General features: G+C 41.0%; 1 protein-coding gene across 3 annotated transcripts in view; it reads left to right on the forward strand.

Moving 5' to 3' along the window:
• The window catches only part of WDFY3 (WD repeat and FYVE domain containing 3), a 197,966-nt gene that overhangs the window by 58,582 nt on the left and 126,497 nt on the right, over window positions 1–12,887 (forward strand). For all 3 annotated transcript variants that reach the window (XM_067297390.1, XM_067297391.1, XM_067297392.1), the window contains 2 exons: window positions 379–589; window positions 10,600–10,723. In XM_067297390.1, the coding sequence (XP_067153491.1) occupies window positions 410–589; window positions 10,600–10,723 (304 nt within the window). In that variant the 5' untranslated portion in view covers window positions 379–409. The remainder of the gene's footprint in view (window positions 1–378; window positions 590–10,599; window positions 10,724–12,887) is intronic.

Consider the following 12,887-nt stretch of genomic DNA (forward strand, 5'->3'; position numbering starts at 1 on the left):
CTAATTATATTCTAGAATTATTTTGACAATACTTTGCAATATGTAGATAGCATTTTGCCTAGCATTTGATAGTATACCGAATGTACACTGAAAAAATCTCAAAAATAATCTAATACAAAATGCCAAAGCATTTTGTGCTGTTCTAAGGCTGGTCAGTTGTGCTCTGTGCTGAAGGATATTGGATGTTTTTCTGTTTCAAGTTACCAGTTTGAAATCCTCCAGGCACAAACGGATCAATTCTTATTATATAAAATTATCTAACACTCTTAATTTCAGTGTGGTACTTAGCATGGAGCAGGGTGCAGGTGTGTGTTAAAATATTTTGGAATAATGCTTAAATCTGTTGTAGTCAATAAATTTATTTTCCTTTCTGAACAGGACAGAAGAAAGCTTCCAGAAGTCAGCCAAGATGAATATGGTGAAAAGGATCATGGGCCGGCCACGGCAGGAGGAGTGCAGTCCCCAGGATAATGCACTGGGGTTGATGCACCTGCGTCGCCTCTTCACAGAGCTTTGCCATCCTCCGCGGCACATGACTCAGAAAGAACAAGAGGAAAAGCTTTACATGATGTTGCCAGTGTTTAACAGGGTAAGCTAGAGCATATACAAGAGGTGTTTTCTTTATGGGAATTGACTGGGTTTTCCTTGCGTTCCCAAGACCTTCAGTTCTCGCACAATAGAAGTTATTCTTTCACTGGCTTCCTTTCACTTTCCCTTTTCTCATGCAGCTTTTTGTTAGTGGATAAACTCGCCATTGGAGATTTCCTTCTATTATCACTTTTTCTGAAGTGCAATCTACAGTGGCATGCAGACTGCCACAGAGCTTTTTTGCAAAGCTTGCTGTTATTACAGAGTCACATCCAGAATGTGGAAAACTGAGTTTACTCCATGAGACTTTTTCCAGGGTGAAGTCCCCTGCTGCTGTAGTCTTTATTCTCATCTTTCAGAGCTGATTTCCAACCTAAATTTATTCATAGCAAGTTTATACCCATTTGTTTGTGTGCCAGCGCTGTCCTTGAGTGTAAATAACTCTTCTTCCTCCTTGGCATTTACTCCACAGATACATATTTAGAGACAGCAGTCATAATATCTCCTTTCAGACTGTGTTTTGCTAGACTACACAAGCTGAACTGTTTTAATTTCTCTTGTGATAAATTCTTTATTCTGATTGTCCTTGTAGCCCTTTTGCTACATCTGTTGAGTGTCAGTCCCTCTTCTTGGACAAGGAGGATCTTGAAGAAGGAATCTATGGAGAAGATCTAACCAGTTACTTGTACAGTGACATGCTCACTTCACTGTACCCTGTTTGGAGCTAAGAGTGTGACTGCTGTCACTGGCATTAATAGGAGCTAAATCCCCTTGAAGTCTTATGTTGCTTGGTTACTCTGCCTCTGCATCATGATTTTAATGGTGGTTTTAGGGTACTGGAAGAGCAGAAGCTATAGATTTAGATCCCCCCCCCCCCCCCCCCCCCCCCCCCCCCCCCCCCCGCTGCTGTGACCCCAGTGCCTGCTCTTGAAGCTCTTGGCTTTTGTTGAGCTTGTATGTACTGCTATGGAAGACTGGAATCATCAGTAAATTAAACTGCAGAAACTCAATAGGAAAACAAATTCAGCTTTCTCTTTAGATTGATGTTTTCTTGAATGTATTGCTTTTGATGACATTACACATTGAACTGGTTACATGTTGTGTAGAAAAATTAATCCTAGTCGATACATAGTATTAATAGGGTTTTCAGTCTACTGGATAGCATGCTTTAGTGGATAAATCCCATAAATCCCATTCTGTTGCCTTAGGTCTTATTTCTAGTTCCACTGGTAGCCTGTTGTATAAGTTTGGGAGAAGTAAGCTCAGTTCTCCTGCTTCCTCTTTAATTTATCTGCTTGGATTGTACGCCCTTTAGACAGGGACTTTCTTAATTTGTTTTTACAAATTAGCCCAATGAAATCTTAATCTTGGCCTGAGCCAGTGAATGTTATTTTGATGCAATTATGCTTGGAATTCTCCCTCTGGTGGTTACACGTAGCTGATGCTTCAGAAAGGAAATATACCCACTGCAGTTGCTTGGGCACCCAGTTGTAAACCGCAGGTAGAGAAGAAATTCTTTCCTGGCCCTTGCAATGATTAGATTCAATTCCTGTAGCACTGTATCTGTGGAAATTACAATTGGTGATATAACTGGATTTGAGAGAAACTACTGCAGCACTGCACGTCCTGTTTATGTACAGCACCCTTTCCTTAGTCTCTGATTAGGACTTTGAAGATGAAAAAGATCAGTTACTACTTAATTTTTCCATTGCTTCTCCCATCTTTTTCCTCTCTTGTTCACTACAATGTTTTTTCCCCTTTATGCCAGTGTATGGTTTAGTCCTAATTCTTTGTGTCTCCATTGATACTGTTCAAGCCTAATTATAGTTGTCACATGTCTTTGCACTGTTTGTTCTCTCTCACTGTCTTTCAGCTTTTATTTTTCAAGCATTCTGGAAAAAAATAGAGCAACCCCAAATTTTGTTCCTACTCCCTGAAAATCGGTGCTTGCCTAACTAGTCTCAGGTACCATTTGGATTCCTTGAAGAGATACCTGGCATCTGCCATTTCTACCTGTTGGAACGCATCTCGACTACTTAGCTGAGTGCTCTTTTCTCCTAAATCCCATTTTTCCCCTTTGTTTTCATGGTTTTTCCTTCCAAAGATTCTCCTTGTCTCTCTTTCAGTGTTTCTATATCATCTCATTTTGTTGATGGGTTCTTTTCCTTCTCTAAATCCTAGAGAATCTTTTGTTTCCTCAGGTGAACTCAGTGCTGAAGACGTGTGTTCTTCTGTTCTTGCCTAATATTTGTCTTTTGGATCTTATCTGTGGCTTTTTGTCTCTCTCTCCCTTCTTGTTTCCTGATTTTGATTTTTAACATTGTCATTCTCAAACTCTGGCTATTTTTAATCTATGACCTTCTTGGAACTGTCCCTTTTGCAACAAACATAGGCTGTTGCCAGATGTTGTCTTTTTAGTTTCCAAGCTCTGTAAATCTGAATCTCACTCTGGCACAGTGATGAAAGTGCATATTCTCTGTGCTCTTTCACTTCCTTTCTCTGCAGTCACAGATAACCGTTTTCAGTTCTCACCAAACTGTCTAGTTTATCACAAACAAAATGGATTCTTCTTGGTCAATCAGATCTCATCCCTCCCTATTCTAGGGGGATTTTTTTTTCCTTGTCTTTCATGCAAATTCATTTATGTTTTCCTGCATTCAGGAGGCCTATCGATTGCAGTTTTGTCTGTTTATTGCCTCTCAAACTACATACCATTTGCTACTTCCACGGTTTCCCTGTGTTCCTGGTTTATGCTACCTTCTTGTTTTGAGCTTTACATGTAAAACCCTCTGTGTTTTGCTTGGTTCATCTAGTCTTAGTTTTCTAGAGTGTAAATTGTATGTGCTGCAGATTGTTTTGGAACAATCCTGCTAGCTTTGTAACTCTGCAGGGCAACTCTGCAAAGACATATTCAGAAAATGATTGGAATAAAAAATAGAAATTGGAAAATATTTTACTTTCTAAAGAGTTTCATGTGAAATTTTCAGTGGGAGAGCTGATAAATTTTGATTCACTCTGAATTCTGAGATGGCTTTCCTCTCTGAGACCTACTTCACTGAAAGGAAACTCTAAAACATTGTCAGGCCTTCCTTTTTTGAATTTCTCTAATTTTTCGAGCATAGTCCTTCTCTGCCATTATTACAAGCAATCAGTTAATAACTTGATTCAAATTAAGACTCAGAATCCCCCTTTTCTTTGCAGTTATCCATTCTGTTTAATAGGTTTAAGTGAGATTGGGTACTTTCTGGGTTACTGCCTCCAGTGGAGTCCATGGTGATGTACCATAAAAGCATCTGTAACAACTTCAGGATGTCTGTGTTATGAGGAGAAAACTCCAAGTAACTATGGAGCTCCGACCAAGACTTTTGTTTCGCACCTTGACATAGGCTTTGAAATACCTTGTGTACGGAGTCAGGAGCTGTTGAAAGAGGGAGCTGCACGTGTTTGACAGGAAGCTTGAGACTTTTTCTTTTACAGTACAAAGGTCTAATTCTCAGGCCTGTAGGGACCTGACTCGATGATATTTATATCCAAGACTTTTGGGGGTATCAAGAAGTTACTAGCTTATAGGAGCTTTGCCTATTGGGCCTTGTTGGGGAAAGGGGGAAGGGTATGAAAACCAAGAAATAGTTTTGAAAGAAGTGTCAGTTTTACTGAATGCAGAGATCTAGGGTAAGGAAAGTTAGCTGACTCATCACAGACATCCAAGTGGCCACTGGCAGCTAATTAAATAACCAGTGCATCCAAGAGCTATTTCAGTCTTCAGCCTCCAAGCAGTGCTATCTCTGCGTCTGCCTGTATCAAAGGGTTTGTCTTTTGGAGGAGTTGCATGGTTTGATCTGTTTGTTTGGATTTTCAGTTGTAATGGAGGGAGACATAACAATCTTTTTTTCGATTGAAAGCTGTTGAGTCCATTTTTTTTCGGTAGTGCATGTGTGAACCAACATGTACAGAGAAAAGACCTGAAAGTAAACTCATGAAGGCAGTTTCATAGCCTGTCTCCTCAAGCAGCAAGATCTAAACACACTTTTGATGATACAAATGGAGGCTTCTGAGGAATTTTTTTTTACAAAAGAAACCCAAATCTCACATTTTGACCTGTCCTACAAGCCAGATATGTTTTGATAGGTTGCTAATGGTAATAGTGAAGTTGAGAGAGCTACTAGGCTAAAGCACTAATGAAAGCATCCTGTAATGACAGATGAGGATATTTTTTCCCTGGTCTTAGCAAGTGTATTTCCTAGCGGAGATAAACTGCCCATCCAAAGCTGTGCGTGGAGCTGGTCTTGGTGTGGGCATGTCCTGAGGTAGTGGAGCTATATAGTGAATAATACAATTTAAGAAAAGAACAGCTGAGACTACTATGACAAATTAATCATTGAGGTGCTCTAAAATGTATGGAGCAGCATTCATCTTTTTTTTTGAAAAAGAAGCAAAACGTGCATGTTATTGGTGCAATGTGACATGCAATTTTGGTTATCACCTGCCATGCGGACACCAATTTTACAAATAACTTAAGCAAAAAGACAATTACGAGAAACCTGTGATTTGGAGCCGTGCGGTGGGATTTGCTGTCTGGAAAGCTATAAAGGAATACTTTTGTTTAAAACATTTAAAGATAATTATGAAATACTTATTTAAAAAAACCCACCTCCTTTTTATCGCAAATAACCAACAGCATGCTATGAATGTACTTGGCATATGAGTAAGATAAACACATGCTAAGTCCAATAACTCATAAGAGTAGTTTCATTCATATGCCACTGTCAATATGACAGATTTTCCATGCTCTGTTGTTTAACCTTGTATGACTGAGGGTTTTTTTGTTTGAAAGGTACCTAAAATTTTGTGTGAACAGAAGTTCCAGTTTTCTTTCTGATATTTTTAGAATTATCAGTAAAACCAGAGCAGCTAAAACATCCTTAACTTATTTCTGTTTATAGATATAACATGTCCCAGATATGCTATAGTTCAAACCATCTTGTCAATTACATTAACGAATGAGTTTACAGACCATTTCTATCTCCTCTTTGTTCAGAAAGGCTTAAGAAAGGATGAATCACGTATTAATAAAAAGCTAAATCAGCACATCATTCACAAAAGATTTGCCCTCTGGAAAAGTATTCAAAAGACTCCTTTCAGAGCTCTGCAAGCCGTATGAACACCATTCTTAGCAGCAGCATGGCAGTGTGCTGCACTGTATTATCATTGCTGTAGTAAAGCTTTTACAATACCAAAAAGTGGATGAGATGATGAAGAGGCTGTTTTTGAATACGTGATCTCCAAGTAAATTGTTTAAATTTTCTTGCAGGAACTGTGTTTTTACTTATTAAAAAGATGATTTATTGTTAAATTCATACCCTATTACTGTTTGTTTATTTATTTATTTAGTGCTTTTAATCAAAGTGCATACCAAAATACTAATTCAGACACTTGTTTTAGATACTGCAAACTTTGCTTATGGGGAAAAAAAAAAAATTCAAAAGCAGTTCAACCCAGTCAGCCTTTTACTGTAACTCTGAGCTGTCCACATTTCCTGCAGTCTAATAGCACCTCAAGGCAACCTTAGGACAGGAAATAGCCCTATTAGTTTTTCTGTTTTCTTGGCTTCCTGCTTTGGAGACTGATGTGTCTGCGTGCAGGAGCTTTAAATGGTATATGGTGGCAAGATATTCTGCTTATACACATTCTAGTCTTGATGGTCTTGGTTAGGTTATGCCTCGAGGCCCTCTTCACTTCTCGTGGTATCTTGGAAGTTAGAGGCTCTCAGGTGAACTGGGAGTTAATGCAGGCAGCTGTAAGAGGAGATCTCCTTGGGAAACATTTAGGGGAATCTGGGGATTCTTTGTACGGGGAAACGTTGCTCAATTTGTAATGCCAGTGAACAGTGTTTTTCTTAGACTGCCTGAAACAGTCATCTGCCTGTGGTGTCTGGGCTACTGTTTGCTTTCTTCATTGGTAGCAGCAGATGAAATCTCCCATATGAGAAACTCTTAAGTTCTTGGTGGAAAAAATACTTTTATAGGCAACAAACTGAGTGTTTAACTACAATTTTGCAGTTCTGGCTCCATTTTTCATGACTTTGAAATGTGAAGAAGTAGGAAAAATACTTTCGGCTATTCTGTAACGTGCCAGAGCAATTGATACTAAGGGAAAGGAGTAAGAAGTCAAATTAAAATCAGGTTGCTCTGATTTGTCTTCCAGCTTTTTAGTTTTCTTTGATAATTTTGGAGTTCCAAGGTAACTCAATACTCCAAATATCTTGCATCTCTGTTTGCTGTAATATTGCTGTTTTCCCTGGTGGTCCCTAGGCTTAAGAATGACTTCAGCCACATATAGTGGTAGCTCGGCTACAATATTAACCCTGGGTGATGCAGAGGAAGCAAAGGAGGGTAAAACAGCTGGTGAATCCAGATCAGTTGTACCGCTGTACATTGCATCCTTGTCCTGAGATGCAAATATAACACGTTGAACTGAAGTTTTATTAGAAAAATACTGTAAGCTATTACACACCCTGGCTTGCCAGTGACACTCCTGCAGGTTATGCAATTAGCCACAGGGGGGAAAAAAAAATCAGACAGAGAAGTATTGAGATAATTCAACTGTTCAGCCTATTTTGGTTTGTTCAGCACTGACACAAGTGATGATACTAGAATTTGGGAAATGACTTCTGAAAGTTGAGTTTTTAGGTTGCATGCATCACTTGCTAATTAACATCTAATGTTGTGGTTTTATTGGGACCATTTTACTAAAAGAAGCATGTTAGGTATGTGGATGGAGTCTACTTTTCGAGGGGAATCCTGTATGAAAAATAAATTTTTTGAACAGTTGTCTAATCCATTTTGAGATAATGACCTGTACCATAACTAACTGCAGTACCACAAAGTTAATGAATTTCTCACTGTTAAATGTAGTTCAAATTAAATGATTTATTTAATAATCAAATTTAATATTTAATCATGAAGAAATAAATTACTGGAATTAAATGCTAATTATTTAAAGTAGTAAGAGTTACTGAGCCAAAAAGGAGAGGTGTGCTGCTGGACCTCGTACTAACAAACAAAGAAGGACTGGTTGAAGATGTGAAGGTTGGGGGCAGCCTTGGCTGCAGTGACCATGAGATGGTGGAGTTCAGGATCCTGCGAGGAGGCAGCAGGGCACTAAGTAGGATCGCAACCCTGGACTTCAGGAGAGCAAACTTTGGCCTCTTCAGGGACATACTTGATACTTGGAGGAATCCCATGGGTTAGGACCCTAGAAGGAAGGGGCGTTCAAGAGAGCTGGTTACTATTCAAACATCACCTCCTCCAGGCTCAAGATCGGAGCATCCCTATGAGTAGGAAGTCAAGCAAAGGAGGTAGGAGACCTGCATGGATGAGCAAGGAGCTCCTGGCAAAACTCAACCAGAAGAAGGAAGTATACAGAAAGTGGAAAGGGGGAGAGGCCACTTGGGAGGAATATAGGAACGTTGGCAGAGTATGCAGGGATGCGACGAGGAAGGCTAAGGCCCCTTTGGAATTAAATCTGGCAAGAGATGTCAAGGACAGCAAGAAGGGCTTCTTCAAACACATCAGTAGCAAGAGGAAGACTAGGGAAAATGTGGGCCCTTTGCTGAATGGGGTGGGTGCCCTGGTGATGAAGGATGCAGAGAAGGCAGAGTTACTGAATGCCTTCTTTGCTTCAGTCTTTACTGCTCAGGCCAGCCCTCAGGAACCCCAGAGCCTGGAGACAAGAGAGAAAGTCTGGAGGAAGGAAGACTTTCCCTTGGTGGAGGAGGAGTGGGTTAGAGATCATTTAAGCAAACTTGACACCCACAAATCCATGGGCCCTGATGGGATGCACCCACGAGTGCTGAGGGAGCTGGCGGACGTTATTGCTAAGCCACTCTCCATCATCTTTGAAAGGTCATGGAGAACAGGAGAGGTGCCTGAGGACTGGAAGAAAGCCAATGTCACCCCAGTCTTCAAAAAGGGCAAGAAGGAGGACCCAGGGAACTACAGGCCAATCAGCTCACCTCCATCCCTTGAAAGGTGATGGAGCAGCTCATCCTGGAGGCCATCTCCAAGCATGTGGAGGAAAAGAAGGTGATCAGGAGTAGTCAGCATGGCTTCACCAAGGGGAAATCATGCTTAACCAATCTGATAGCCTTCTCTGATGGAATGACTGGCTGGGTAGATGAGGGGAGAGCAGTGGATGTTGTCTCCCTTGACTTCAGCAAGGCTTTTGACACTGTCTCCTATAACATCCTCATAGACAAGCTCAGGAAGTGTGGGCTGGATGAGTGGACAGTGAGGTGGACTGAGAACTGGCTGAAAGGCAGAGCTCAGAGGGTTGTGCTCAGTGGAGGCCTGTAGCTAGCGGTGTCCCGCAGGGGTCAGTACTGGGTCCAGTCTTGTTCAACTTCTTCATCAATGACCTGGATGAAGACACAGAGTGCACCCTCATCAAGTTTGCTGACGATACAAAACTGGGAGGAGTGGCTGATACCCCAGAGGGCTGTGCTGCCATTCAGAGAGACCTGGACAGGCTGGAGAGGTGGGCGGAGAGGAACCTCATGAAGTTCAACAGAGGGAAGTGCAGGCAAGTCCTGCACCTGGGGAGGAATAACCCCATGCAGCAGTAGAGGTTGGGGGTTGACCTGTGGAAAGCAGCTCTGCGGAATAGGACCTGGGAGTGCTGGTGGACACCAAGTTAAGCATGAGGCAGCAATGTGCCCTTGTGGCCAAGAAGGCCAATGGTATCGTGGGGTGCATCAGGAAGAGTGTTGCCAGCAGGTCGAGGGAGGTGATTCTCCCCCTCTCCTCAGCCCTGGTGAGGCCACATCTGGAGTACTGCGTCCAGTTCTGGGCTCCCCAGTCCAAGAGGGATGTGGCACTACTGGAGCAAGTCCAGCGAAGGGCTACAAAGATGATTAGGGGACTGGAGCATCTCTCTTATGAGGAAAGACCGAGAGAGCTGGGCCTGTTTAGCCTGGAGAAGAGAAGGCTGAGAGGAGATCTTATCAATGTGTACAAGTATCTGAAGGGAGGGTGTCAAGAGGATGGAGCCAGACTCTCTTCAGTGCTGCCCAGCAACAGGACGCAAGGCAACGGGCACAAACTGAAACACAGACGCTTCCATCTGAACATGAGGAAATACTTTTTCACTGTGAGGGTGACAGAGCACTGGGACAGGTTGCCCAGAGAGGTTGTGGAGTCTCCTTCTCTGGAGATATTCAAAACACACTTGGACGCAATGCTGTGCAATGTGCTCTAGGCGACCCTGCTTGAGCAGGGGAGTGGGACTAGATGATCTCCAGAGGTCCCTTCCAACCTCAGCGATTCTGTGATTCTGTGATAACCGTAAAAGAAACTTACAATGTGTAAATGCAATGTTTTTGGGAAATACTCTTATAATTTTAAGTGACATCAAGGAAGAGGGGAAAGCAAAATTAAAACAAAAAACAACCTCAATAGCTGCTGCTGTTGTATTAAGGAGGCTCTCAAGAAAGAAATGGCCTTTGGGATGCCTGGAACCTGTGAGGGTTTGTGGCATTGTCACTTCATTGAAAAAATCTTAGCAGAAAAGTTCTACTTACCAGTCTTTTCTGGAACTCAGTGAAGATTTTAAACCCGTTGTTCTGTAGATTCAGTTCACTTCTATGGGACTTTTTGGCCAGATAAATTAAAAACAGAACTCCTCTTGAAGCCTTTACTATGGTCTTTACCCCATTATGTGGAATTTCAGTCTTTTGGGGTGCTGTGGGGTTTTCATCTTGCTAGAAAACTTTTGTTTTCCACATTCTCCCCTCTCTCATCAGATCTTCCCTGTATGATGGCAGTTTCAACTGTGAAGATATCTTAGAGCACGCACCATGAAAAACAGTATGGGGAGGAGTAATACAGCAGGAAAAGAAAAACGTAAAACTCTGGTAGAAATAACCCCTTCTTCACAGAGGGAGGTTGTAGTTCATTCTGCTGCTCCTTAGCTGATTTTTTTTTTTTAATGTATCTATTTTTCTCTTGTTTCTAGGTGTTTGGAAATGCTCCTCCAAGTACAATGACAGAAAAATTTTCTGACCTCCTGCAGTTTACTACTCAAGTGTCACGATTGATGGTGACGGAGATTCGACGGAGGGCATCAAATAAGTCCACAGGTATTGCACGGGGTGTGAGTCTGGGCCTTGCAAGAAGTGCATCACAAATTTCAGGTCAGTCAGAAGAATACCACGAGTTGCCATCCACAGCAGTTGTGCAGGCACTGAAATTAAACTCCTCACACCAAAGATGTGTCATGTGCCACTGCTTCAGAATAAGAGAGAGAGAGAGGGAGACAAGTGGTTTCCTCTCCAGGTTATGTACGCAGTGAAGCTACAGAAACTTCACAACTGGTTAGAGAAGGAGGACTAAGCTAGGCTGTATCACCTACTAATACAAGGAGGCAAAGAGCATGTGTGTGGACAGCTGCTGTCATGTGGCCGAGGTGCCTGCTGAAGTACCACCCTTCAGTGTTGTACTTTGTCCCTCAGGAATGTGTTTTTTGGGACATGAGCATTTTACATTAGTGCAGGCACAGAAACTAGTAAGAAGATGCAAAAGTGCAAAAAGTCTTACATCAGGACCAAAACCCCAAACCTAGAAAAAAGTTACTAGACTCCTCTTCTGCTCTGTTTATTAAATGTCAGGAGGAGATTGGTTCTCTTCTGAACCCTGAAGGTGGTAAAACCTGCCCACTTACTGGGAGTTGCGTGACAGAGGACAATGAGCTGAGAAAGCGTTTTTCGTTAGCTTTCTTCTCCGACTCTCTTCTCAGAGTATTGTTACATGGAAGGAGTAGCACTTCCAAATAGTATCAATTTTTTGTCTCTTATATATTTTTAAGATCTCAGCTACATTCCCAGTTTGGATCTGGTGGTAAATAAGGAAATACTGAGCTGGAAAAGACTGTGCAAATTATTACGTGTTAAGTCAGGAGTTGCAAACTGTGCCAATTACAATTTCTTTCCGTTTCAAGTAGGGTGAATAACAGTAAAGCATTCCAGATGGCTAATCAGATATAGTAGACAAAGCCTGTTCTCTGTGGATAAATAAGAGCAAAATATCTTTTCTCTTGAGTATTTAGAGGAAATGAACGTCCAACAGCAGTGATTGTTGTAGGAGGTGTTCATTTGCTCTTTTTTTCCTGGGGAATATCTGTGATGCCTGGTAGCCAGGTGGATTCTGCTGAGAATGGCCTTTTTTACCTGTTTATTACTTAAGTAATAAATGCCTGGTTGCTCCAAGATAGTCCAGTTTTCATCCCTCCAACATTAGAGGTAGATTTTTTTGTTGTTGTTGTATGTTTTTTCTTTCCTCCCCTGGGAAACATACCGCAGTGACTTAAAAAACAGTTTGGTGCTTTCATGAGCTTTAATATAATGAATACCAATATTTTTATTATGAAGAAAGCAGTAGTGTTTCCTCCGTTATCAAGATTGCTAAGACTTGCGACAATAAAACCTATTTTAGACTTTTTATAAGAAGCTCTAATAGCTCCATACACTGCAACTGCTTAGTGATTCTTGGCCAAACCAGAGTTGCATTTTGCTCTCAGTAATTGACCATTTAATAAGCTGTTAAAACTCATTCCTTGTGGTCTTAAGTGTTAAACTCTTCTGAGACAGATACGTATTTCTTGATACACTGATTAAATAAAAATTCTTAGTTTTTTTTGAGTACACTGAGAGGTGCATCATGCCAGAAATACTGTGTATGGAAACATCTGTACCTTGTAAATGTTGCTTAAACTGAAAACAATCTGAAATAAGATATATGGCAATCTGTCGAATATAATTTAAAGTTTTTCTTACTAATCTAAAGCTAAGTGAGACTTTTTGATTAGCTTCTGCTCATCAGAAGCCCTATTGTAAAGATTCAGATGCTCTTAAAGGTGCAGACATTGAAGAATTCCATTTCCTTTGTTTTTTCCCCTAGGACTTACCCCCCCCCCAAAAAAAAAAGAAAAAAGAAAACAAAACAAAACTTGCAAAGTTTAGGTTCATTTAAAATTTTAATTCTGCCTTTGATTTTGGTGAAATTACTAGGTTTTGTGGTGATTGAATTCCAGCATCTATAGAATTCTGTTACTAAAGAAAAAGAAAAAAAAATCACTCCTTCAAATGGAGATGTAACATAGCTTATCTGTTCTGGGAAGCTGCTCTAGAGTAGCCCTCTATATCCAGATGCATCCTCAGGAAAATTTAAGGATAATTTAAGTCTTTTTCCAATTGATTTTTACTATTAGCACACTTTAGATTTTTTTTTGGCTCTTTCTTGGCCTAA

This window comes from Apteryx mantelli, chromosome 5 (genome assembly GCF_036417845.1).
Source record: "Apteryx mantelli isolate bAptMan1 chromosome 5, bAptMan1.hap1, whole genome shotgun sequence".
Taxonomy (NCBI): domain Eukaryota; kingdom Metazoa; phylum Chordata; class Aves; order Apterygiformes; family Apterygidae; genus Apteryx; species Apteryx mantelli.